Source organism: Humulus lupulus, chromosome 8, assembly GCF_963169125.1.
Source record: "Humulus lupulus chromosome 8, drHumLupu1.1, whole genome shotgun sequence".
Classification (NCBI taxonomy): Eukaryota; Viridiplantae; Streptophyta; class Magnoliopsida; order Rosales; family Cannabaceae; genus Humulus; species Humulus lupulus.
The window spans coordinates 9,840,402-9,867,586 of record NC_084800.1 but is presented as its reverse complement, the minus strand read 5'-3'; the positions used below and the strand labels follow the sequence as shown (position 1 = coordinate 9,867,586).

The following is a 27,185-nucleotide window of genomic DNA, read 5'->3' as shown; positions in this document are numbered from 1 at the left end:
AAAAGAAAGAGAACAAGTTATGCGCTACACATGACACATTTTTGCCTCATGGCTAGAATGACAGCCAGATGATACGTTGAAAATTGTTGTAAACCATGTGCGTAGTTTTTGTTTTCTATTTTTCAGTTTTGTAAATTTGTAATATGCTAGTAGTAGTAGTTGTTGTTGACCCACCAAATTCAATTTCAACAACAGTAATTCATATTCACACTAAATATGAAATATAATATGAGGTTTCCAAAGCACATTTCTTTTTTCTTTTCTTTTTCCAAAAAGAAATTGATCCAAAACATTGGATTCGGCATCATATAAATATATTTCCAATTATTTGTTACATAACAAAGTAGCTTGCGAAAATAAGTATATGGCTTTTAAATTATAAAATGAAATTATGAGTCATGGTCAGCAATCCCGTGTCGCTTAGTACACAAAATCAGCCATAAATTTACACTTAAAAAAGGTTTAAAATTAGATTTTGAGTCACGAGTCAGCAATAAGCATGAATTTGCGAATAACTTACGGCAAGAAGTAAGGTGGACATGTATTAGTATAATGCATAGCGCGTAGTTTCTAATTGCTGTTTGTCTCTATCATATACACCTCCACTTTTGTTTAGTATTACATATCACTGTGTAATGCTTTGGCCACAAGCATTAGTACTTTATTGAAACTAAAAAATCTGTCTGAAAATTTAAAATAAATATATATACACACATAACTTTGTGTTGATTACGACAAACTAACAGTGAACAAAAGAGTTTCATAATCTTGGCAACTAAAGCTAGTAATATTTAAAATATTGTCGCAAATGAATAAAGAGAAACAGTCCAAAATGGTGAACCTCAATAGCCTCATCAACCAAACATCGGATATAAGTAAATGGAATTTACTACCTACCAGTAGAAATTAAATCCCAAGCCATCACGGAAATACGTAAATGGAAGTACTCATTACAAAATAAATTCTCAAGAATATCATCATATGAAATCGACAAACTAGTTAATGATGAGACGAAAATATATATCACTTCAAAGCAGTAATAAACTGAAGCCTATGTTTCAACTGTGGTCACTTCTTGCCACTCACCATCAACAGCTTCTTTCCACAATGTTACATCGTTATTCCCGTCAGCCACGGCCAATAAGTTTCCAGTAAGCGACCATGACACCCTCCAAACTGGGGTCTTAAAATCCTTCAGAACTTTCCCCTCCCATTGATCTCCTTCCTTGGCCACAGTCCATATGACTACTGTACCATCCTGTGAGGCACTTGCAATTGTGGATTTTGGAAGCCCTAAGTTGGGTGCCCAAGCAACATCTCTTACCCAATCAGTGTGCATCTGAAGAGCAGGAAAGCAATCCATCTTCCAAGTCCCGTTATACAGCTTCCATACTTTAACAGTATTATCACAGCCACCAGAAGCTAGCTTCTGAACGGGATCCGTTAAACCTGAACCAACTAGAGACCCAGGAGCCATAGATGGGGCCCATGAAACAGAGGTTACTCCAACAGGATGGACTTGATCTATTCTGGTGGTGTCCCAACTACCATCAGTTCTGGCTGTGAGAACCGAGATATTCCCATCAGATGATCCACAAGCCAAGCAAAGACCAACCTCGTGAGGTGCCCAATCAATGGCGTTCACAGATGTCTTGTGGTCATTAAAAACATGTGCCTGTTGCCATTCGTTTTGATTACCCTCCTTCCAGATTATCACTTGACCATCATAGGAACAAGAAGCAAGGATGGATCCAAACTTGGGGTGCGCCCAAGCTACCTCCCAAACAGGACCTCTGTGACCACTCAATGTGGCAAGGTGCTGTGAACCAGCGTTGTTGCTAACACCAACAATCTTAATGGTAGCATCAGATGAAGCCGTAGCCAGACGCTTTCCATAGTAATCCATGGCTATACCATGGACAGTATCCTGGTGACCTGTTTCAATCTTTTGTGGAGGCATTATTTGTGACTTTTTTTCCAACTTGCCTAATCTTTCCTTGCTAGTTGCTAGCAGCTCTTTAATAGTTAAATCTGAATTCCAATATTTTCCAAAACAAAAACATTAATACAAAATAATTTCTTCAGCTAAATTCCCATATCACTAAGACCCATTTCTTAAATTATCATTTACTCATATAATCTTAATATTTCTCAGCGAATTACCCATTTCTTAGTGTTTCATCGCACTACTGAAAAAACCCAATTGTAGGACTTAAAAAATGACCAAATACACACGATTAATGATTAGAGATAAAGAAATTCCATCTGAATTTTTCATAGCGAATTTATGAACATGAATTGTGTAAAATCTGACACAACCAATCGCAAATACTATTATTATGGCGAAATCGAATCGAGTCGTGATACGATGTTCTTGCAATCAAATAAGATTACTTAAAACAAATTTTCAGCATGCATGAAGCAAAGATGCAGATTTTGTAATAAGATCTACAAACAAAATGTAACAAATCTAGAACTTTGTCATCAAAATCTCAAATTCAAATGAAGATCTATTGACGAACCAAACTATTATCGTAAATTTAGAAATACATGAAAGATATAAACAATTTTTATACCTATGAGAACAGTGGTGGTGGTGGTGCCGTCTGAGAGGAACGCAGAAAGCCCGAGAGAAAGTGAGGGCGTTGACAGTGAGAGGAAGAGGAAAGATTTTGTTATTAATATATGGGGATTTTAGCAAAAATACTCCCTAAGTTTCACCATATTTGGCAATTCAGTCCCTAAGAGGTTATTTTTTGCAATCAATCGATTACGTATTAATCAATTTCGATTGATTGATACAAAAAAGATTTGTCTAATTTTTTATTTTATAAACAAATAGCAATTCAGTCCTTACTGATTTCTATTTTGTTTTTTTTTTTTTTTGAAACTGAACGTTTTGATTGCCAAAAATAATTTTTCAGGGACTGAACTATCAAACAACGAAAAATTCATAAGGTATTTATACCAAAATCTATAATATATACATAAATATTTATTTTCAAATAATTTTACTTATTATTATTATTATTATTATTACTATATGAATGGGTCTTTGATGGAGTGTCCCTAATCTTGATAGGAGTTCTCAATAATTGTCCCCATCAAGAATTAGGCGAGGCAGAGATTGTAACGCTTTGATTACTCTAAGACCGTTACTGTGGACCTTAAATAGTGTTTAACTCGCTAAACGAATTATTTGGCTATAAACGTGCATCTAGGTGTTATTAATAGGCTAAGGTGAAAAATATCGATTCAAAAGGAATGAATATATTTTATTTAAAACATAAAAGTGTACATGGACCTATAAAAGTGTTTACAATCCAAAATAATCATTACAGTGTAAAATTTACAACCCGCCGATCAAAGCGGCAAAAATAGGGTTAACCCCTAATTTCTCTGAGAAACACCTTGGCCGTGGTGGTCAAGCGACCGCATATGTACACATCATCACATAAGCTCTCCACTCAAGGTTGGGTGAGTTTTTCTTTCTCTTTACCTACACCACATAACACCCGTGAGCCAAGACTCAGCAAGAAAACTTATTACTGCATGTATGTAATATCAATAAATGATTATAGTAATCATTCTGGGGCTTGCAGCCCTAATCAGATAGTGAGTCACACTTTGGGCTGCGCCCCCCAATCAGATAAGTAACTATTAAGTCATACTCTGAATAGATGACTAATAAGTCCATCTTTGGATAGATGACTAATAAGTCTATCTCTGGAATAGATGACTAATAAGTCTATCTCTAGGGCTCTGCACCCTAAGCCATGTGACATTCAGTCACCTGAGTCTTTTGGCTCTGACTCTATGTAACTAGCTTTTAGACTAGACAAATACTTTTAGATTTCATCGAATTTAGGGTCGGTCAAGCATTTCATGCTTATGGTGATTAGATCTAATCATTTCGGCATGTGTTAAACATATTAATGTCGTTCTTGACTCTTAAGCCAATACCATACGACCAATGCTCATATCACCGTTGACCTTGACTGATAAGTCACAGCTTCAGGATCAATACTAAACACCATTGCCATTCTCTGACTAATAAATCAATACCATACAGAGATAAGCAAAGCTGCTGTGCATTTACTATGCAATCAATGTCAATATCTAGGCACTCAACATGCTTCATCAATAACCATGCATGTCACATACTGGGTGCAGTTTTCTTACCTCTGGTTCGAGCGAGAAATAATAAAAGAATGACCTTTGAGAACGATCGGTCCTTAAGTTCCTTAGCAGTCACCTAGTCATAACCAAATATGGAACTCCATCAATAAAATAAATAATAGGGATATTTGCAGCAATAATGCCTATGTAGTTCATTTTATTGCACTTAAATGCTTATGTAAAAATTTTGGCGGCAATAATGCCTACCGTTACGATTTTAGAGCAGACGTTGGTCCCTGGGCCGTTAGGGGTATATTTGATACACGTGTCACGACCCGATTGGGTTAAATTATTAAAATTTAAAAACAAAACTCTATTTATTATTCAGGTTTCTAATTTGAAAAAAAAAAAAAAAACTAACCTTGATTAATTAATATAACCAGAAAAACCGATTGTCTAAAACAGAGACCCAAAATCTAAAACAAAAAAAACTCAAAACTCCATACCCAGAAAAATCATCTTTCCCCCCACGATCGAAGAGACGACAACAACCGGAGGAGACGACGACGACACTATTGCAATACAATGCCGACCATTCAACAACCGGGGGAACAACCACCCGACTACGGTGAGTTCTTTTCTGTTGATTGGGTTTCATTTCTCAAAGTCTTCATGCAGTTATTTTTGGGGGAGAATGATAATGATGCTCTATATAGAGCAGTTTGGGCGGGGAAGGGTGTCGATTTTAAAAAAATTTGGGGGTGAGAATATTGTTGATTTATGGTAGGTGGTATTATTAAATTTGGGTAAAAATGTTGTTGGGAAGCATGTGCATACAATTGACAGAGTGGGGTCCATTGAAATATATACTTTGTTTATTGAAAGGAATCTTTGTTGTTGTGGTCCATGGTTCAATCGTGTGGTACACTATGTTGCTCTTCAAGTGTGTGAACTATATTGTGTTTCGGTTTGTGTGTGTGTGAAGTGTTGACATTGCATTTTTTATTTCTATTGACAGGTGGTCATACTAACATCTTCACTATTACAATACACCATGGGGGAAGCTGGTTTACTCCATTCGGCAATAGAAGATATGAGGGAGGTAAAGTTGATTATGTTGATTGGGTGGATACTGATTACTTCACTAGGATGGAATTGGATGGAATGGCCTTGGACTTAGGACATAAACTTCCAGTGGGTTTTATGTACAAACCAATAGGAAAGGTGCTTAATATGGGCTTCATGGTGGTAAGGGATAAGGAGATCCTAAGAATTGTAGAGGATATTGAGAGGAATCGGGCTACAAAGATTGACATATTTCTTGTTTTTCCTGAAACAATTCTACCTTTAGATTGGAAGGAAGATTCAGAAGCTGTTAAACATGTCCCTGCTAACATTTTACCTCCTCTGAAAAGATGTATTATAGAGGAATTACCAGATGATTTTGATGTCCCTACAGATGTTGTTGGTATCCCTGTTAATGCAACCATTGATGGGGAACAAGAAGAGTTTGATGCTGATCAATATTCTGAGGAATTTCATGATGCTGCCTTTGATGAACCTGATATAGAGGAATATGAAGAAGAGTTTGACTACATGGATGATGAAAGTGATATGGAAGACCAAATACCAGAGGTGGTTGTGCTTTCAGATTCAGAGGGTGATATTGGTGATGTGAGGGAGGATACAGTTGAGGAGAATCAAGACCCGGTTCAAAGTGACAGAAATAGGAAAAGAAAGCAAGCTGATGTGAGGGAAAATACATCTGAGGATAGCCAAGACAAAGTTCAAGCTGATGTGAGGGAAAATACAGCTGTGAAGAGCCAAGACAAAGTTCAGCGTGACAGAAAAGGGAAAGGAAAGCAAAGTGATGAAGATTTCATATTGGAGGAGGAAGAGTTTGAGCAAGATGTTGAAGCTGAGATAGAGATGGGTACACAGTCTGACCCTAGGAAGTGGTGGCGATCAGTTTCAGATTTTTGTACTCAAAATCTTGATGATGGAGATTCAGATGGTATATGTTCTGAGGAGGAGTTACACGAATTGAAGTCAGATGATGAGTTTGATGCTGGTAAAAATTCCAAAGAATTCAACCTGAAAACCAAAATGCAAAACTTCCAATTTGTTCTTGGCATGGAATTTGCCACTGTTACAATTTTAAGGAATGCAATAAGGGAGTACTTTATTGAAGGTGATCGAGAATATGTATTTATTGCCAATGATTCAAATAGAGTTAGAGTTAAGTGCAAGGGTGCAAACTGTGAGTGGATGTTGTTTGCTTCAATAGTTAACAAGATAGATGGCAAAACAATGAGGGTCAAAACACTTGTTGACAAGCATAGTTGTGGCATTGTTTTGGACAATAAAAAGCTGACCTCAACTTGGCTTGCAAAGCACTTTTTGGAGCAATTTAGGCTAAATCCGAGTATGGAATACAATGTATTTAGGGAGATAACTGCAAAGACCAAGTACTCACGTGTGTCTAGCTGGACATTTTACAGGGCCAAGACAAAAGCAAGGAAGATGTTGGATGGGTCTGTCAAGGAACAATACGCCATTCTTGATGACTACTGTAAAAGGTTGTTGGCTACCAATCCTGGCTCTACTGTGAAGTTGAAAACTGATTTGGTTAATGGGAGAAGGAAATTTCAGCGTATTTATATTTGTCTTAAGGCATGTAGAGATGGCTGGTTGGGGGGTTGTAGACCTCTAATTGGTCTTGATGGCTGCTTTTTAAAAGGATATTGTAAGGGCATTTTATTGGCTGCAGTAGGCATTGACGGTAATAACTCCATGTTTCCCATTGTCTACTGTGTTGCTGAAAAGGAAAACACTGGGGTTTGGACTTGGTTCTTCGAGCTATTGAAGGCTGATATTGGGAGTTTGAGTCCCACCAAGGTGAAAATGATGAGTGATCGTCAAAAAGGATTAGAAAATGCAGTGGGAGCCATCTTTAGTGGGTGTGAGGTGAGGTTTTGTGTTAGACATCTTCATGCTAACTTTAAAAAGGAATATCCTGGACTTTTACTTAAGCAACTTTTGTGGGCAGCAACTAATACTACAACACAAGCTGAGTTTGCTCGAGCAATGCAAGAAGTCAAGACTGTCTCGGATGGTGCTTACAATTGGCTGGCAGGGAAGAACCCCACAGAATGGACTAAGTCACATATTTCAGAGTACCCAAAATGTGACATTTTGGTGAATAATTTGTGTGAGAGTTTCAATGCAGCCATACTTGATGCTTGCGACAAGCCAATTATAACTTTACTAGAGAAAATTAGATTTTGGTTGATGTCTCGGTTTTATAACAAAAAAGCTGAGTTGGAGAAGATGACTCAACCTGTGGGGAAAAGAATTTTGAAGATAATTGAGAAGCAGAAAGAGGTTACAAAGCATTGTCTGGTTACTAGGTCTGACAAGTTTCAGTTTCAGGTTCAATGCAGCAATGGTAGTGCCTTGGTTGTCGATTTGGAATTCAGAACTTGTACATGTAGGAGGTTTCAACTATCTGGGCTTCCTTGTGGCCATGCACTAGCTACTATCTGGTTCATGGGAGGTAATGTCTTTGATTATGTCCACGGATTCTATAAAAAAGAATCATTGCAAAAAGCATATGAACAGAGTGTGCATCCTATGCCTAGTCCATATATGTGGCCTCAGACAGGACTTAACCCAATTGATCCACCACCTGAGACGAAGCTGCCTGGAAGACCTAAGAAAGCTAGGAGAAGGGAGACAGATGAACCTCCACCTGCTTTAAAGAAAGCTCGAAGAATTGGACAAGTTGAAACATGCAGCAATTGTCTGAAAACAGGCCACAGGAGAGAAACATGCAAATCTGCTAAGGTGGTTGAGGTATAAACTTTATGCTTTCTTCTCAGTCCAGATAATTTTTATCATTGATTAGTTGCTTTATCATTGTTTTGTGAATTTGGAGCTAAATATTTGTTTGTTCAACCTATTTTAGAATCGTGTGGTCAAAAAGCGAGGTCGTCCACCACTGCAGAACCCAACTGAATCCACACTTTTAAGGAAGGAAAGAAGACTGAAACAACATGCTAAAGGAGGAGCTAGTGGTGCAACCAGTGCTCAACCCGATACTGTCTGACTGGAAGGAGTTTCATTTTTTGATTTTATTTTGAACTAGTGGTCGAATCTTGTATTTTGGTGTCTGTTATGTTGACCATTTTAGAGCCATGTATTTTGGTGTCTGTTTTTTGAGTCATGACAGGGTCATGCTGGCCATGATATTGGTCATGTACAGATCAGATACATTTGGCTTTTTAGGCCTATATTTTTGTACCTATCTCTTATGGTAATGAATGTAACTAGTTGTTGATCATATTTATTTCACAAAATACATAAACTAGAATACTGAATTCAAAATAGACCAAGATAGATTACATTGATTTGGGGTTTCATTTTACAACAAAATTCATTACAAATTAATGCCTAGGGTGCAATAGCTTTGTCATTGTCAATACTGCACATGGAGATTACCCAAAAATAAACTAACAATACCAACAACTTCTACTTTGATTTTGTAGCCCAAATAACCACAACCAATAGAATTACAGCAAAATACATAGTATTCAAAAAGTAGTAACACTGCATTCGACCTCCATCATTTACTCTACCCCTGCTTTCAGCACAACTTTCACAGCTTTCTCTTCCAACATTTTGAAGGTTGTGAGATTCTGTCTCAAATCCATTTGAAGAACCACTGCATTTCCGATGACTTCCAATGTCAATTGTCGTACTTAGGGATGTGATTTCAGTTTCAAGGTCACCAATTTTTCTTAATAGTCCAGGGATGACCACCTTTGCTCGATGGCACATTGGAAGGTCTATCCATTCAAAGAAATTACACCCACCATGAATCTGAAATCACCAAAACATACAAAATTTATAGTGAACACCCATAACCATTTATTCAATGAATCAGATTACAAAAACAAATGGAGATCTTACCCGATACTTGTTGCATGTTCTGAATCTTCGCCCAGGATTTTTGTTTGTCCAAGCCGTTCTTTCTACCACTGGCCTTGGTGGTCGACAATGGCAATTTTTTTCGTTCTCCATTAACCCGATGCAAAAGATGCCCTAACCCCCAATTCGAAGGAATTACAAGTTTTCTTCTAATGGGTTCACGTGCTATACTGTCGGGGGTGGATCGTCTGGGTGTGGTCGGGGGGAAAGCTTCATCTTCATCGTTTTTCTGGGTATGGAGTTTTGAGTTTTTTTTGTTTTAGATTAGTTTTAGAGCTTGGTTTTAGACAAACGGTTTTTTTTATTATATTAATTAATCACAGTTAGTTTTCTTTTTTTGTTTTTAATTAAAAACCATAACCATTAATTGTTTTTGTTTTAAATTTTACTAATTTAACCCAATCGGGTCGTGCCACGTGTATCAAATATACCCCAACGGCCCAGGGACCAACGTCTGCTTTAAAATCGTAACGGTAGGCATTATTGTCACAAATTTTTTTACATAAGCATTTAAGTGCAATAAAATGAACTACATAGGCATTATTGCCGCAAATATCCCTAAATAATAAAAGGGTTTATAATCTAAAACCTCGCTCCCAGGGCCTCGAATCCTCGAGCCTAAGCCCTTGCAAAAAACCTCCCTGGCACAAAAGGAACGGGTGGGTCACGACTTAGCCTAGTGAGTTGCGACGCGCCCCCAAGACAGAGAGCAATCTATCTGAGGTACCAAGGGCAGGTCGCGACTTGGCCAAGCAAGTCGCGACGCGCCTGCTTCACAGACCCCAAGGGATGCTCTGACTTAGGTTCAGGTCGCGACTTGCTAGAACTCAGTCGCGACTTAACCCCACGAACCTAGCTCCCTGCCATTTTCTCAATTCAAACCTCAATCAAACCATCCCAAAATCAAAGCCAATCATCAACACAGCATATCCACTAGTTTAACCACAAAACCCAAGCTTTTAATCATTTAAAACTACACCAAATAACCACTTCTAAGATCAAACTTCAAGCTCAAGAACCAACTTCAAAACAGAGCAAGAAACCAGAAAAACATGGCTAAAACCTTACCTTAATCACAGGTTTGAGTCCCCTTCAATGGCCGATCACTAGCCTAATACCTCAAGCTTTGAATCCCTAGCTTGAACCTCAATCTTAACTTCAAAATTCCAACCTAGAAGAAGAATAAGAGATGATCGTGGGAGAGGAAGGAAAAGGTTCTGTTTTTGGCTGTCTAATTCATTCTACAACCAACCACCTAGTTTAAATATATCCCTTGGTCAAAAGACCAAAATGCCTTTATGTCCATTTAATCCCTTTACAGCCACCCAAGGGCAAAACAGTCATTTTCCCTTATCCCGCTAATTATAATTAACGTCCTCTAATTCCCGTTATTACCAATATTCTAAAATAATAATTAATTCATATCCCATTACCCATTCATTCTCGGTAATGTACTAAACATCAAATTACCTCTAAGCTCACCCCGAGACCGGAAATTAATCCCGTTATGACCAAACCACTAATTTGCATTATAAGATCGTCTCATGCTGAATAGCTCGAACATATCCACATTATAATGTGGTCTCATCCATAAATCATAAACATGCACAAAAATATACAGATATGCCCTCAACGGGCCAAATTACGAAAATGTCATTCTAATAAGAAGTGGGCTCACATGCATGCAATTATCATCATATAATCATAAAATCATGCATTTAATCACATAATGACATAATAAATCAATCATGGCACTTCTAGCCTCCTAATCCAACCATTAAACCACATTAGGGATTTTGAGACATTACAGAGATGGGCACCGACATGGGCTTAAAAAGGTTGCTAAGACGAGGATAAGTGAAATACTAGAAAACATAACAGCGTTTCGCGCAATCTTTTGTAATTATTAAAAAATATACATATTTTAAAATATTTTTTCGGAGATTGTAGGGTAGAGATTCATTTTCACAATACTCGTACAACATGCTCTTTATATGGACACGTGAGGGCGTCTTGACCATAATTTTTTTTTCATAATGATGTTCATTGTATAGCAAACCTCTTGCAGGTTTTTGAAAAATTATGAAAAATTAAAGTGCCGAAAAACAAAGTTCAAAAAGCTTGTTGGACGTGTGGTTTTATTTTTTATTATTATTATTATCATTATTATATCATTTGCGTGATTTTTTTATTTATAAAAAGTCTAAATTATGTATAAGAAAACTTATGTTTTGTGTAAGACTTATTTTTGCTGACTACCCGTTTGAACATTTTATTTTTTAAAATTAAATTTTAAACCCCGTGTTTTGTCAAAATGTTAAATATAAGAATTGATAGATCGATTATTTGAACATTGTATTTTGGTCGATTATCCGTTTTGACCATTTATTTTTAACAATTAACCTTTTGACCATATTGTTTAACATCCAAATCGACAACCACTAAGCGGTGGTTGTAGTATAATTGGGCGGTGGACCCACAAAGAGGTAACCTAAAATCAAAAGATTAGTAGAAAATAACACAAAAAATTAGTAACAAGAAATAGATAAAAAATGGAAATGAAAAGAGAATTGAGATTTTGGTGTTGTCTTTTTGATGAAATGATAAAATGAGATGAGTGAAATAAATATAAGATGTAATCAAGAGTTTGAGAAATGGAAAGATTTCGAATCATCCATATGCTTGTTTAGTTACTTGGTTACTTGATTTACAAAAATATACAAGTATATAGTTCACACCCCAACATTTACTTGGAAAATCTAACATTAAAGTCCATATTCTTTTCTAACAAAAGTCCATTTGAGTTATAAAGTTCTTTACTTTAAAAGCACAATGTTAATCTTATGAAAAATCTAAAAATGACAAAATACCCAAAGACAATAATGCAATAGAAGATTAGACATAAAATTATGTATCAATATTACTTTTACTAATTAGAAACACATAGAAAGAGCATGACTAATCATATATACTATTATCATAAGCAAATAAAGATAACAAAATAGAGATGGAGATGAAATAACATAAATAACTCAAATATATTACATTAAGAACATAATAAATCAAAGTAGCAAAATAACATCACTAGCATATGGAATCATCCCTAACCTTCCTAGGAAGATTAGGGCATTATGCTCATGATTCTCACAAAATTCTAAGAAGAAAATGAGTATAAATTTTGCTATAGTTTCTTTACTCTAAAAATTACATGCATATTGTGAATAAAAAAGTCCTTATTTATAGAGGGAGAAAATGACTAAAAAGAAATTAAACAACAAAATGGGGTTTACAAAATAAATCTGAAATATTAATAATAAAATATGATTTTGAAAACTCAAATCTTATTATTAATATTAACCTAGCTATTTTGGTGAATGGTCAATTTGATCTTTTTCTAAAACACCAAAAAGAATGAGCTTTGAAGCTCAAAATAGCAATGTGCATGGCCCAAGGTGCATAAAAGGTTGGGTTGGAATGACTATTGCAGCTGGACATTTTGACCCATTCCCAACCAATGAGTGTGCGACATGTAGGCGGCTGGCTAAAAGGAAAGGAGGAGGCCTTCAGTTTTGGGCTGCTAGAGGAAACTGGGCTTGCGTGGGCTGTCACGTTGGAGCTTTGGATGGGCCGCTGGCTGTTGGAGGAGCTGGGCCTGCTAGAGGGAGCTTCGAGCGGCTGAGGACCGGTGAGAGGAGCTGGGCCGCTGGGGTCTTTGGGTCGTTGGAATGCTTGGCTCGGGCTGGACGCTGGAGGTGCTGAAGGGAGCTGGGGCGTGAGCTGCTTTGGGTCGCGTGGCGCGAGGACAAGGCGCTGATGTTGGAGAAAGAGGCCAGGCGGGCCTAGGCTGATTTGGGCCGAATTTTTCAATGTTCAAGTTGCAAAAATGCCAACTTTTCCTCATTTCTTCAATTTTATTTATTTATTTCTTTTCTTTATGCCAAAATACAACTTTAATTCATACAAAATAACAATAAATTAAGTACTAATCCAATATTTTCATTTATAAAATAAATTATATTAATTCCATGAAAATATTAGTTAAAACTTAATTTATTTTAACTATTAAAATCAATAAATATGTATTTTTCACCACTAATCACATGTATTTATTGAAAAGGTTCAAAAAAATTTATAAAAATTAATTTATATATAATTTAATACAAGAAAATAGAAAAAGAAGAATATGATGAAAAACAATTGTAGAAAAAGAAATAACAAGAACAAGAAAATAAGAACACTTTCACTCACACCATCAAAGTGAAGAGTATTGAGATCACTATCTTGAACAAGGTTTACAACATTTGTCCTAAAGTTTATTTCCCCTATCTCAAGCATTAAGGGGACTCTGAACTCTCACAATTTGGAAATAGCTCTCTGGAATTATCAAGTTTTAGGGTGTTTTCTAGCCAAGTTCTCTAGTGGATATAAAATGTTGTGTCTTACAAGTGAGCAATAAGCTCATATTTATAGAGTTTTGAGACATCCTCTAATTTCAAATTCCACCAACCCATAGTTGTTACCAATGTTTAATTGAATGTTTATGGAATTAAAAAAGAGTTTTGAGAGTTACATTAGTTGTTGGAACCGTTAAAAAAGGAAATGGAAAAATGGCCTGGCCGCGGCGTGAGTCTCTGTTTCACCTGGTCGCGACCACAACCCATTTTCAGCACATATTTTTTGTGCAATTTTCCAAACAGTTCCAAACAACTCCCAATTGATTTTGTAACTCCCAAGCACATTATTGGGGTTAAAACCAAGTCTCCAATGATTTTGAGAAATTCAAATCAAAATTGTGTAATAACAAATCAACATAATAATGAGCAATATTTGAGAATTATAAATTTGTTACTGAAATTGTAACTCTCAAATATGTTACATATTTGAATACTACACACTATCCAAATATTGTAACTCTCATTTATATGGTACAACATGTAACACCATTTATCACATTTATTTAATCTAAAAGTTATATTATAAAATAATATAACAAACCAGAGGTTTAACTAATATTGTTTTTTTTTTTCTATATGTCTTGCTTATAATAAGATAGCATGCAGTAGTACTAGTGAATATGTGAAAGTGGGAGAAAAATGATTTGGATTGAAATGATTATATTATAATGTGGGGTCTTCGTTTTTTTAATCTCTAAATAAGAAAAAAAAAAGGAAAAGAAAGAGAACAAGTTATGCGCACATGACACATTTTTGCCTGTCATGGCTAGAACGACAACAAAATGATAAGTTGAATAATTGTTGTAAAGCATGTGCATACTTTTTGTTTTCTATTTTTCAGTTTGTAAATTTGTAATATGTTAGTAGTAGTTAATGATTCACCAAGTTCAATTTCAACAACACTAATTCATATTCACACTAAATATGAAATATAATATGAGATTTCCAAAACACGTGTCTTTTTCCAAAAAAAAAAAAGATCCAAAACAATGAATTCGGCATCATATAAATATATCTCTAGTTATTTGTTACGTAACAAAATGGCTTGCTAAAATAAGCATATAACTTTTAAATTATAGATTTTTTCTTAAATATACAATTTTTTTTTCTTTTTTACTGTTCTTTTAAAAAAATATATATATATATATATATACACTTAAGTTTTAAAAATACGATTTTCAAAATTTCATAATTACGAAAATACGATTTTTAGAAAAAACAACTAAAAAATAACTTGAAAACAACTAACTGGACCAACTAAACATCAACAAATTTTTTTTTAAAAACAACGTGAAAACACAAAAAAAATAAAAAAACAACTTGAAAACAACACAAAAAATAAAAAAGACAAAACCATAAAAATGTAAAAAATTTCTTAAAACAGTAAAATTGAAAGAAAAAAAAGTTTGACCGTAAAAACGTAATTTTTTAGCAAAAATTAGTATTTTATGTAATTTTCATTTTAAATTATAAAATGAAATTATGAGAGTCATGGTCAACCATTCCACGTCGCTTAGTACCCAAAATCGGCCATAAAATTTCACTTAAAAAAAGGGTTTATAATTAGATTTTGAGTCACGGTTCATCAATCAACATGGATTTGCAATGAACTTATGGTAATGAAAATTGACAAAGATAGGGATGATTATTTTACCTGGAAACTCGTTTACCCATGGGTATCCTACTTTGATGGGCAGGGTATTACTCGATAAATTAGGGTTTAGGGGTAGGGTGAGGGTACAAAAACATATACCCAATGCGGATATAAGGTAGATGATCGATATATATGTACCCTACCCGATTGTATATGTATATTTATTTATACTTATTTGCATGTATATATATATATAAATTTATATGAATATATTTAAATTTTAATTATAAAATTTTATAAGTGTTATACCCATTTTTTGGGCACGATGACATTTCAAAGAATAGCAATTATAAATGAATAATGAATAGAGAAGTTCTTCTACCTCTGTTCGCACAAGGCAAGTCATCACACGCTAATAGGAGGATTCTGGTCACCTAGTAACACACTCTTGTTCATGTTTGTTCATGAGTGCCTGCAGGACGCTAACAGAGATGCCTAATCACAGAGCCTTGACTAATTGCATTCTTGTTCTCACAAAACATAAAGTAAACCACCAAATGCTAACAGCAAGGGTTTGGTCGCCTAACCATATTCTTCAACTTATGTTCGCTCAAGAAGGTTGTAATCCGCTAGCATAGACATTTGGTCATGCACAAGGATTGGTTTATGCATGTTCGTTCAACACACACTATCTGCACTAATAGAATTTGCTAAGGAGTACAAAGTCGTGGTAATGCCCCAAAATCCCTAATGAGGTTATGGTTTGATTTGAAGGCTAGGAGGGCCATAATTGATTTATTATGTCATTAAATGATTATGTGAATTATATTATTATATGATGATAAATACATGCATGTGGGTCACTTTTCATTATAAGGGAATTTTGGTAATTTGGTCCATTGATGGCATATTTGTATATTTTCATGCATGTTGGTGATTATTGATGATGCCACATTATAATATGGATTTGTTCGAGCTATTCGGCATGGGACGATCTTTGAATACTAGTTAGCGGTTTGGTCATAACGGGATTAATTTCGGGGCTCGAGGTGAGTCTCGGGGTAATTTGATGATTAGTACATTATCGGGAATTAAAGGGTAATGGGATATAATGTAATTACTATTTGGGAATAACAGAAATTGAAGGACGTTAATTATGATTAATGAGATTAGAGGAGAATGACGATCTTGCCCTTAGGGGCTGTTAAGAAGTGAGATAGGCTTGGGGGCATCTTGGTCTTTTGACCATGGGTTATACTTAACTAGGGAAGGTTGTAGAGGAACAAAGCAAAAACAGAGCTTATTTTCTTTCCCCCACGATTATCACTCTTCCCTTTCCTTTCCCTGGATTTTTGAAGCTAAGATTGATGATTCAAACTTGGAGATTGAAGCTTGAGGTCCTAGGCTAGTGTTCAGCCATTGAAGATGATTCAATTTGAGTTTAAGGTAAGATTTTAGTTCAATTTTCTGGTTCTTTGCTCTGTTTTTGTGTTAGTTTTGAGATTGGAGTTTTGATCATAGGAATGAGAATTTGATAAGGTTTTGAATGATTTAAAGCTTATGTTTTGTTGGGTATATGATGGATAAGTTGTGGTAATAATTGGGAACTTTGCTTTGTGGAATTGGAAGTGTTTTAGTAGGTTTTTGAAATGAGTTCAAAGAGAAAAAAGAGGGGTTTTTGGCTGGGTTTCAGGTGGGGTTGCGACTCTGTTCTAGAGCGCCACGACCCAAGCTTGATGAAGATGAAGGGTTGTAGGGCCGCGACATGGGGGAAGGCTGGCCGTGGCGCGTGTTGATGGCAGGGAGGCTTACACCTCTGTTTGGGAGGCGAGCCGCGGAATGGTGGGGTAAGGTCGCGACCCTTAGTGACATTTTGGCCAGAATTGTGTTTTCAGCGTGGGAATCCAAACCTTAGGCCTCAGGATCGTTCCTACTACCCGGTTTAGTAGAATTCAATGTCCTGGAAGCTAGGTCTTGGTCCGGGAACCTTTTGTTGCTCATTTTCATTGATGGGAATTATGTTTGGTTATGACTAGGTGACCGCTAAGGAACTAAAAGACTGATCGTTCTCAAGGGTCGTTCTTTTATTATTCCACACTCGAACCAGAGGTAAGAAAATTGCACCCAGTATGTGATGGTTAGTGATGTAACATGTTGAGAGCTCTATTTGTATATCTGGAATGCATATCAAATGCTTAGCAATTTGCTTATCCGTGTATGGCACTGACCTATGAGTCAGGAATCGACAAATGTGTCAGTATTGACCGTGAAGCTGTGACTCATTAGTCAAGTTCGGCGGTAGTACTGAGCACTGGTCGTATGGTATTGACTTATGAGTCAAGAACGGTATTAGCGTGTTTAACGCAAGCCGAAAAGATTAGATCTAATCGATATAAGCATTATCGTCATAAGCATGAAATGCTTGACCGACCTTAAGTTCGATGAAAACAAAAGCGATTGTCTAGTCTAAAGGCTAGTTACTTAGAGCCAAGGCCAGAAGGCCCAGGTGACCGCATTGTCACATGGCTAAATGTGCGGAGCCCAAGTTCGTGACTCACTCATCAGTCACTTATCTAATTCAAGTTTGTGACTCCATAGTCATTCATTTGGTTTAAGTTTGTGACTTACTCATCAGTCACTCATCTTATTAGGGCTACACGCCCCAGTATGATTATTAGAATCTCGATATTATCTGATTAGAGCTACAAGCCCTAGTATGGTTACTAGAATCTTGAAGTGATATTCACTTATTTGTTTAGTGCTATAAGCCTAGTATGATTATCATAATCATCAATTGATATTGTATACATGCAGTAATGAGTTTTCTTGTTGAGCCTTGGCTCACGGGTGCTATGTGGTGCAGGTAAAGGGAAAGAAAAACTTACTTAGCCTTGAGTGGAGAGCTTAGGTGGCGATGTGTACATATGCGGTCGCTAAACCACCACGGCCAATGTGTTTCTCAGAGGAACTAGGGGTTAACCCCATTTTTGTCGCTTAGGTCGGCGGGTTGTAGTTTTTACACTTTAATGACTATTTTGGATTGTAAATAACTTATAAATGTTTTTATGGGCCCATGTACAGTTTTATGTTTTAAATAAAATATATCATTTCATTTTGATCGAGATTTTTCACCTTAGTCTATTAAAAACACCTAGATGCACGTTTGTAACCAAATGACTCGTTTAGTGAGTTAAGGACGGTTTAAAGTTCACAGTAACAGTCTTAGAGTAATCAGGGCGTTATAGTCGTCATTTATCAAAATACAACTGTATTTGTGTTATTATAAAGTTCTAATGTATTATTTACGGGTCAAGCCCAATAACTTAGGCCCATGATTTAAATGTAACCATAAAGTCTTCAAAGATGAGATAGGATAGAAATAGGGGGACAATTCATAATGCCGAAACTCCATTATTGTATAAACATTCCTTATGTAATGTAAAAGCAAAGGAAGACTGTAGAACAACCGACAACGTAAGTTCGCCGAAAACTAGGGTTCTTCAAGCTTAAATATAAATAAAAGTGACTAAGTGGACGTAGGTCATTTTTTTTGGGCCGAACTGCTATAAAATATGGTGTTATTTTATAATATCTCTATTCTTAAATTCATGTTCTTATGTTCTTATGTTCTAAAGTTAACGAAAAACAGTGTCAACAATAAGATAAATTAAAAAATATGTAAAAATATTAGTATGTCTTATACATATAAATATGTGTTATACAATGTATATTATAAATAATCAACTTACCTTTTTAATTATAATTTATACACTAAAAATTAAATACTTAATGATTTAAATTTATAAGATTAATTAATATATTAGTATTTAGGATCTTTAACACATTACATTACATTTTAATTAACTCAACTAAGTATAATATATCATATAACATTTTACAATCTCTAGCACATTATATTATATTCTTATTAATTTTATAAGTATAAATAATGACTTATTAGTATTTACCATCCTTAATACTTGATCATGTCATATTTAATTTAATTTTACAAGTATAATATATTCATTTAAAAAAAAAAATTCCATTTTATTAGGGTGGAGTTATACATGGGTACTCTATATTTGTTAGGATAATTTAGGGTACCACCGTAGGGAGTTTGTACAAAGTTTTATATTTATCAATAACAGTCTCATTCTGCAAAAGTAGGATTTCAATCTTACATGATTTTTGTACTTTTATTTAGAATTTCGACCCATAATATTTAAGAATATATTTGTTCATGGAATTAAAACCTTATATATAAATATTTAAGTTATTCTCCATTTCACAAATGATCAAACATAACCTTCCTAACAATCTCATGTAATCTGATTATAGGGTATAGCTTCATACTCACTGTTAATCCCATTTCAAAAGTAGTGATTTCATGATCTTTGCAACTTGCAAGGTTTTTTTTTTTTAATAATTGAAAACACAAATTATGTGGTTATTTTTTTTTTATAAAATCTGTGTTTTAGCATCTCTTATACTATTTATTTCCTCTGTTGTTAACACAAAAGTATTAGTTAAAGAAGAGTACTAAAGAAACTTTATTTTCTATTATCATTTGCAAACTCTTAATTTATTAGCAATAATAGATAACCTTTTTTTTAAAAAAAATGAAATATTTAAATAATATTCATTCATAAGAGATTACAAGAGAAGAGACCATAAAAAAAAAAAAAAAAAGAGAACGTAAACACTTGCACACAAAAATGCCAAAAATAATATAGGAAGTAATGTAATTGAAATTGAAAGTTCCCTTAACACTCCTCTTAAATAAACACTGTAGTCCCAAAATATATTAAGAGTACTTAGTTGCAACTCTGGCCTGTTTTATTATTAACAACTCCTGAATAAAAAATATCCAAAATATACGGTGGTGTTGATTCAAAAATCGTTCATCCTTCTTATAAGTGCCTCGAACCCTCAGACAAATAGTGCTTTCCTTTGCTTTCCAATATATTCATTACAATGGAATCCAAATCTTAATTTGTTCAACAAATATAACAGCGATGGTGTTTGAAATCAGTCTATCCTATTCATATTACCAATTACCAAATCAATAATTGCAACATGAGTGGATCTACAGAAAGGGCTTCCTCCCTCGCATAAGAGCACGAGTAAAACTCGTCTAGGAACTAAACTATAAAGATTGACAACTTAAGTTAAATATCGCAAGTCATTTGAATAACTACAGAGGAAAACTTCTGTTGCAGCAAAAAAATTGTCGCAAATGAATAAAGAGAAACAGTCCAAAATGGTGAACCTCAATAGCCTCATCAACCAAACATCGGATACAAGTAAATGGAATTTACTACCTACCAGTAGAAATTAAATCCCAAGCCATCTCGGAAATACGTAAATGGAAGTACTCGTTACAAAATAAATTCACAAGAATATCATCATATGAAATTGACAAACTAGTTCATGATGAGACGAAACTATATATCAGTTCAAAGCAGTAATAACCTGAAGCCTATGTCTCAACTGTGGTCACTTCCTGCCACTCACCATCAACAGCTTCTTTCCACAATGTTACATCGTTATTCCCGTCAGCCACGGCCAATAAGTTTCCAGTAAGCGACCATGACACCCTCCAAACCGGGGTCTTAAAATCCTTCAGAACTTTCCCCTCCCATTGATCTCCTTCCTTGGCCACAGTCCATATGACTACTGTACCATCCTGTGAGGCACTTGCAATTGTGGATTTTGGAAGCCCCAAGTTGGGTGCCCAAGCAACATCTCTTACCCAATCAGTGTGCATCTGAAGAGCAGGAAAGCAATCCATCTTCCAAGTCCCGTTATACAGCTTCCATACTTTAACAGTATTATCACAGCCACCAGAAGCTAGCTTCTGAACGGGATCCGTTAAACCTGAACCAACTAGAGACCCAGGAGCCATAGATGGGGCCCATGAAACAGAGGTTACTCCAACAGGATGGGCTTGATCTATTCTGGTGGTGTCCCAACTACCATCAGTTCTGGCTGTGAGAACCGAAATATTCCCATCAGATGATCCACAAGCCAAGCAAAGACCAACCTCGTGAGGTGCCCAATCAATGGCGTTCACAGATGTCTTGTGGTCATTAAAAACATGTGCCTGTTGCCATTCGTTTTGATTACCCTCCTTCCAGATTATCACTTGACCATCATAGGAACAAGAAGCAAGGATGGATCCAAACTTGGGGTGCGCCCAAGCTACCTCCCAAACAGGACCTCTGTGACCACTCAATGTGGCAAGGTGCTGTGAACCAGCGTTGTTGCTAACACCAACAATCTTAATGGTAGCATCAGATGAAGCCGTAGCCAGACGCTTTCCATAGTAATCCATGGCTATACCATGGACAGTATCCTGGTGACCTGTTTCAATCTTTTGTGGAGGCATTATTTGTGACTTTTTTCCAACTTGCCTAATCTTTCCTTGCTAGTTGCTAGCAGCTCTTTAATAGTTAAATCTGAATTCCAATATTTTCCAAAACAAAAACATTAATACAAATTAATTTCTTCAGCTAAATTCCCATATCACTAAGACCCAGCTCTTAAATTATTATTTACTCATATAATCTTAATATTTCTCAGCGAATTACCCATTTCATAGTGTTTCATTGCACTACTGAAAAAACCCAATTGTAGGACTTAAAAAATGACCAAATACACGCGATTAATGATCAGAGATAAAGAAATTCCATCTGAATTTTTCATAGAGAATTTATGAACATGAAGTGTGTAAAAAATCTGACACAACCAAACGCAAATACTAATATAATGGCGAAATCGAATCGAGTCGTGATACGATGTTCTTACAATCAAATAAGATTACTTAAAACAAATTTTCAGCATGCATGAAGCAAAGATGCAGATTTTGTAATAAGATCTACAAACAAAATGTAACAAATCTAGAACTTTATCATCAAAATATCAAATTCAAATGAAGATCTATTGATGAACCAAACTATTATCATAAATTTAGCAATACATGAAAGATATAAACAATATTTATACCTGTGAGAACAGTGGCGGTGGTGGTGGTGGTGCCGTCTGAGAGGAACGACAGAGAACCCAAGAGAAAGTGAGGTCGTTAATGGAGAGAGGAAGAGGAAAGGTTTTTGCGAGAGGACAAAGGTGGTGGGCGGTGGTTGCCGTGCCGAGGAAGAGAGCGACCGGGGTGGGATGAGAGAGATGATTCGAGAGAGGAATTGAGGAGGGGAAATGGGACTGAGCGTTAGAATTGGGGATTTTTATTAGGCAAATTTGAGTATTTATGCATAACTTAACTTAGGTGCATATATAAAAAAACATATAATTCTTTAACATCGTTCTAAAATAATAATGCTAGTATTTGATTGGTTTCTAAAAATACCCAAATCATTTTTTTAGCCTCCATCTCTCCATCTTTTATCAATTAAGATACTAATTTATGCATTTCGAATAGATACTAATTTATGCATTTCAAATAGATCTGTCTATGATTTTTTAGTTTTTTTTGTAAAAATTTACAGAAAACTCGATATACTTCCATAGACCTTGATATATTTCGATGCTGATGGACCCAAAACGGGTATGTTTAAAAATTTATATATCGCAAGCGCACGAATCGTCCATATATAATAGTGATCGTGTAAGCAAGGATGTCGAACCCAAAGGAGTTGTCTAAAATTGAAAATGGAACTATTTTAAATCAAAAATAATAAATTCTAACCTAGTTCCAAAGATTGATGAGTTTTAATATTATGAACATAAAATAAAAGATTGACAAATAAAACTATTTAAGAGAATGAAAATGAACCAATAATGATTTGACAATAAGTGTTAAAATAAAAGATTATTAAGATACTAGAATCCACAACATGTAAGTTTAATAATATTTATTAGTATATTGATTCCCAAGTTTTAGTGATAGTTAAAATAATTTAAACTATCATTTTCCAAAAATATTTATAATTTTAAACACAAATTTCTTATAAAAAGATAGGATTTTTCTTCACTTTTCAAAATTATAATTTCAAAGCATTTAGTGTAAATCAATCTAATGAAATAACAAATAAATCAATGAACATTATTTATAAGGCAAAACATAATATTTTTGTTCTAAGCATGGATGTGTACAATTTAATGACACATCTTACACAAAGAATATTATGTTTATGCACTAATGAAGAACAAAGTGTAAATATGTTCTAACAATCTAAAATACAAAATATTTAAGATGAAAGAAATAGAAGAAAAATCCATAAACTTTGTTGTATTACAAGGGAAATCAACATACAACATAAATATTACCTAGTTACAAGTTGCTTCATCATGATCTTAATAATCTTATGAAAAAGATTAGAAGCACATAACTAGAGTAGAAATTACAAAATAAATGACATACATACTTGCAAAATGCTCTTGAAAAACTCAAATGGAAGAGAGAATGGTAGAGAGAAAATGAGAGAAAAAGATGGTAACCAAAACATTAAGCACCCTAAAATAGTCTTGAAAGTCCATATTTATAGCCAAAGTGAGATTACTAAAATAATCAATTTAAATTAATTAAATTGATTAGATTAATTAAATAAAATAAATATGGTATGTAGAGGTAAATTATAGGGTGTAATGATAATGTTGTGGTGAAAAATGTGTAGAAAAATGGGTAAAAAGTTTGCATTTTAGACATAGGGAACATTGTGGGCTCAAGATAATTATATGTGGCTAGAGAGGCGGCTGCCGTGCAATTGGGCAGAGGGAGAAAACAGGTGGAGCTGGCTGAACATTGCTGGGCTGAATGGATTGGGCCTTGAGATGCTGAAGGTTCGGTTGGTCATTTGGGGCCTGCTGGGCGTTGCTTCGGCTGGGCATTGATCAGCTGAATGGTGAGAGATCAAAGGACAGGTGGCGGCTGGATGGAGGCTTTGGTGATGCTGCTTTGCTGCTCGGTTTGGAGAAAAGTTTCAGCTGGGAGGTTTAAGACAAGCCAGGCGTTGGCTGATACATGGTGCATGGCTGGATGAGGAGCTTCATTGGGCCTGGGGCTTGCTGGACGGGCCCAAGAGGCTGTTGGGCCGGCTGAGAGCTGGTAAGTAATGCTTTCAAAAATGCCATCTTTTGTTTTCTTTTCTCTTCTTTCTTTCAAGCATGCAATATAATTCCTACAAGATAAAAATAAATTAAATAACAATCAAATATTTTCAATTATAAATAAATCATATTAATTATTTGAAAATATTGATTATAACTTAATTTAATAAAGCATTTAAGTTCAAAAGAATTACATTTTTAACTTCTAACTTAACAATACAAATTTCATATAATTAAATTACAACATATTATAATAAAATATCTATAAAAACATATATAAAAATCTATAAAACTACACTAAGACTAATAAATTAAAAATTACATAAAAACTTAATAAGTTAATTAAAAACTCAAGAACTAAGCAACAATTAGCATATAAAATATGGTAAAATAACTCTATTTTGTAGAGTTATTAGATGCCTAGCTCGATGGACCTTTAAAAATCATGATTTTCAATAAAAAAAATCATCTGTCTCGATAGGCCTCGATAGACCTTGATAGACATCGATGCAAATAATTGCAATTAATAAAAAGTGCATAACTTATTAGTCGGGTGTCCGTTTGAGGTGATTTTTTTTTTGAATTTTGGTATTTTCTTGAGATCTACATGTCTGGGATGTGTACACATATATTTGGGAAGTTGAAAGTTTGAAAACATACCCAACTTTGAAAATATAAGGGTATTATTTTGAACTTTGGTGTGTTTTCAAGCTTTTAACTTCCCAAATGTGTGTGTACACATAAGATGTGTAGATCTCAAGAAAATACTCAAATTAAAAAAAAAAATCACCTCAAACGGACACCCTAGTGAAAAATTATGCACTTTTTATGAATTGCATCGATGTATGTCGAGGCTTATCGAGGTGGTATCGAGGCATATGATTTTTTTCATGAAAATCATGATTTTTAAGATATACCTCGATAGAACTCGATGCCCCAGCTCGATAGACCCTTAAAAATCATGATTTTCAAGAAAAAAACCATGTGCCTCGATAGACCTTGATAGTTCTCGATACAAATCAATGCAATTGATAGAAATTGCATAACTTTTCACTTGAGTGTCCGTTTGAGACGATTTTTTTTTTAATTTGGGTATTTTCTTGAGATCTACACGTTTGGGATATGTAAACACACTTTTGAGAAGTTGAAAGTTTAAAAACATACCCAACTTTAAAAATATAAGGGTATTATTTTGAACTTTGGTGTGTTTTCAAGCTTTTAACTTCTCAAATGTGTATGTACACATCTTAGATGTGTAGATCTCGAGAAAATACGAAAATTAAAAAAAAAAATCACCTCAAATGGACACCCTAGTGAAAAATTATGCACTTTCTATAAATTGTATCGATGTATGAAAAAAATTGAAATGATATTAAATAATGATATTTTTTTTATATATGCACCTACAATATGCATAAATACCCAAATTTCTCTTTTATTATTATTATAGGAAGAAAAAAAACAATAGAGGTGGGCCAGGATAGGCCCAATAATCATGGACTCATGGAAAACCAGGCCTCTTTGTTTTGGCCCAAAAGGGGGCTGTGTTGCCCAGGTTTTTAGGAAAACGTCACTAATATATTAAAGGGAATTTTAAAAAAATATGCCTTTTTAGCCATCAATGTGTAAAAATATGGGAATTAAATTTTCCTTAATTTGTATGGGAAAATTTAATTAACAAAAACTCAGTTTATGAGAAAACTAATCACATATTGGAAATCAAAATTAAAAAAAAAAATTAGCAAAATGAGGGGTACTATGGTAATTAGCATAGAAAAAATTCCTTATCTAAAACTTGAGTCCATATCGTGTCTTCAGCCAAGCCACCTCTTCTCTTTCATTTTTCCTTAGGCGGCACCTCCCTATCCTCCACTCGCCTGCCTCACCATCTCCACCATCATCTCCACCCACCCACCCTCAACACCTGCGATTCACCTTAGGCGCGCACCTCCGTTAAACCTAGCAAAGAATACCCAGCTGCACCATCGACAAACACAACCTCAATCCGCGCATCTCTGCGCGATTCCATTCGTGAGCCCCCAAATCCAAAACGACGGGGATAGGCTGAGGTGAGGGATGTGCTGGTGGTTGTCGGAGGCGAGGGAGAAGGGTGGCGCCTGGGATGAGTGCGATTCGTGGTGCTTGGAGATGTGCAAAACGATGGGGATGGCTAGGGTTTCGACGAGGTTTTGCTCGCAGGGGATGGGGGGTTCTGGTGGTGGTCGAATGCGAGGGAGGAAGTTGGTTTGTGGTCAGATCTGTTTTTTTTTTCTATATTCGGATCTGTAATAACTGGTTACCTTCAAGTTCTTTGTGTGTATATTTCAGGAGGTAACTGGTTACCTTCACGGTTTGATGTGTGTGTATATTTCTGGGTTCTTTATGGTAACTGGTTACATAGGTTACTAAATCATACTTACTCTTCCATTTTTTTCCTTCAAATTAGATGTTTCTTTTCATTTATAATATGAGTAACTCGTCACCCCTCTTATAGTAACTGTTTACCCCTCTTATGGTAGAAGGTTACTCATCTCATTGTAACTGGTTACCCCTCTTGATACATGTTATTTAACCTCTAAGACTATTTTTTACATAATTGTGAAGAATCAAACAAGTAACTGGTTACCCCTCTAGATAAATGTTATTTAACCTAGCTGTAGAATTTTTTTTTACATAACTGTGAAAAATCAATTAAGTAACTAGTTACCTTACCCAGGCTTTAAAAAAAAAAACGTACAATCTAAAAAAAAGGAAAAAAATGTTATAATAAATAAAAAAAATAATAAACACAATTCATATTACAAAAAATAAAAAAATAAAAATTTGCAAAAAAACCATGGAAAATTTTAGGGTTTATACCTTTTTGGACCCTGTGTTTTGTCCTATTACCTGTTTGGACTTTGTGTTTTGACAAATTATTTTTTGGATCCTATATTTTGTAAAATGGTTAAAGTAGAACCCTAAAC

At 35.0% G+C, this 27,185-nt stretch overlaps 2 protein-coding genes across 3 annotated transcripts; both read right to left on the bottom strand.

Annotated features, from left to right (window-relative positions):
- Positions 1-766: 766 nt before the first annotated feature.
- Positions 767-22,398, bottom strand: LOC133794510 (protein transport protein SEC13 homolog B-like). Of its 2 annotated transcripts, none has more exons than XM_062231764.1 (3): positions 22,185-22,398; positions 2,577-2,602; positions 767-2,031 (listed from the first exon to the last, which is right to left on the bottom strand). In XM_062231764.1, exon 3 carries the CDS (start codon positions 1,958-1,960, stop codon positions 1,052-1,054), a length of 909 nt encoding a protein of 302 aa, XP_062087748.1. In that variant the 5' UTR covers positions 1,961-2,031; positions 2,577-2,602; positions 22,185-22,398; the 3' UTR covers positions 767-1,051. The 2 variants fall into 2 exon arrangements, with proteins under 2 accessions (XP_062087748.1, XP_062087749.1); XM_062231765.1 differs by having other exon boundaries at positions 22,191-22,398.
- LOC133794509 (protein transport protein SEC13 homolog B) lies at positions 20,398-22,300 on the bottom strand. Its single transcript, XM_062231763.1, has 2 exons — positions 22,162-22,300; positions 20,398-21,614 (listed from the first exon to the last, which is right to left on the bottom strand). The coding sequence occupies exon 2, from the start codon at positions 21,542-21,544 to the stop codon at positions 20,636-20,638; it is 909 nt and encodes a 302-aa protein (XP_062087747.1). The 5' UTR covers positions 21,545-21,614; positions 22,162-22,300; the 3' UTR covers positions 20,398-20,635.
- Positions 22,399-27,185: the final 4,787 nt, after the last annotated feature.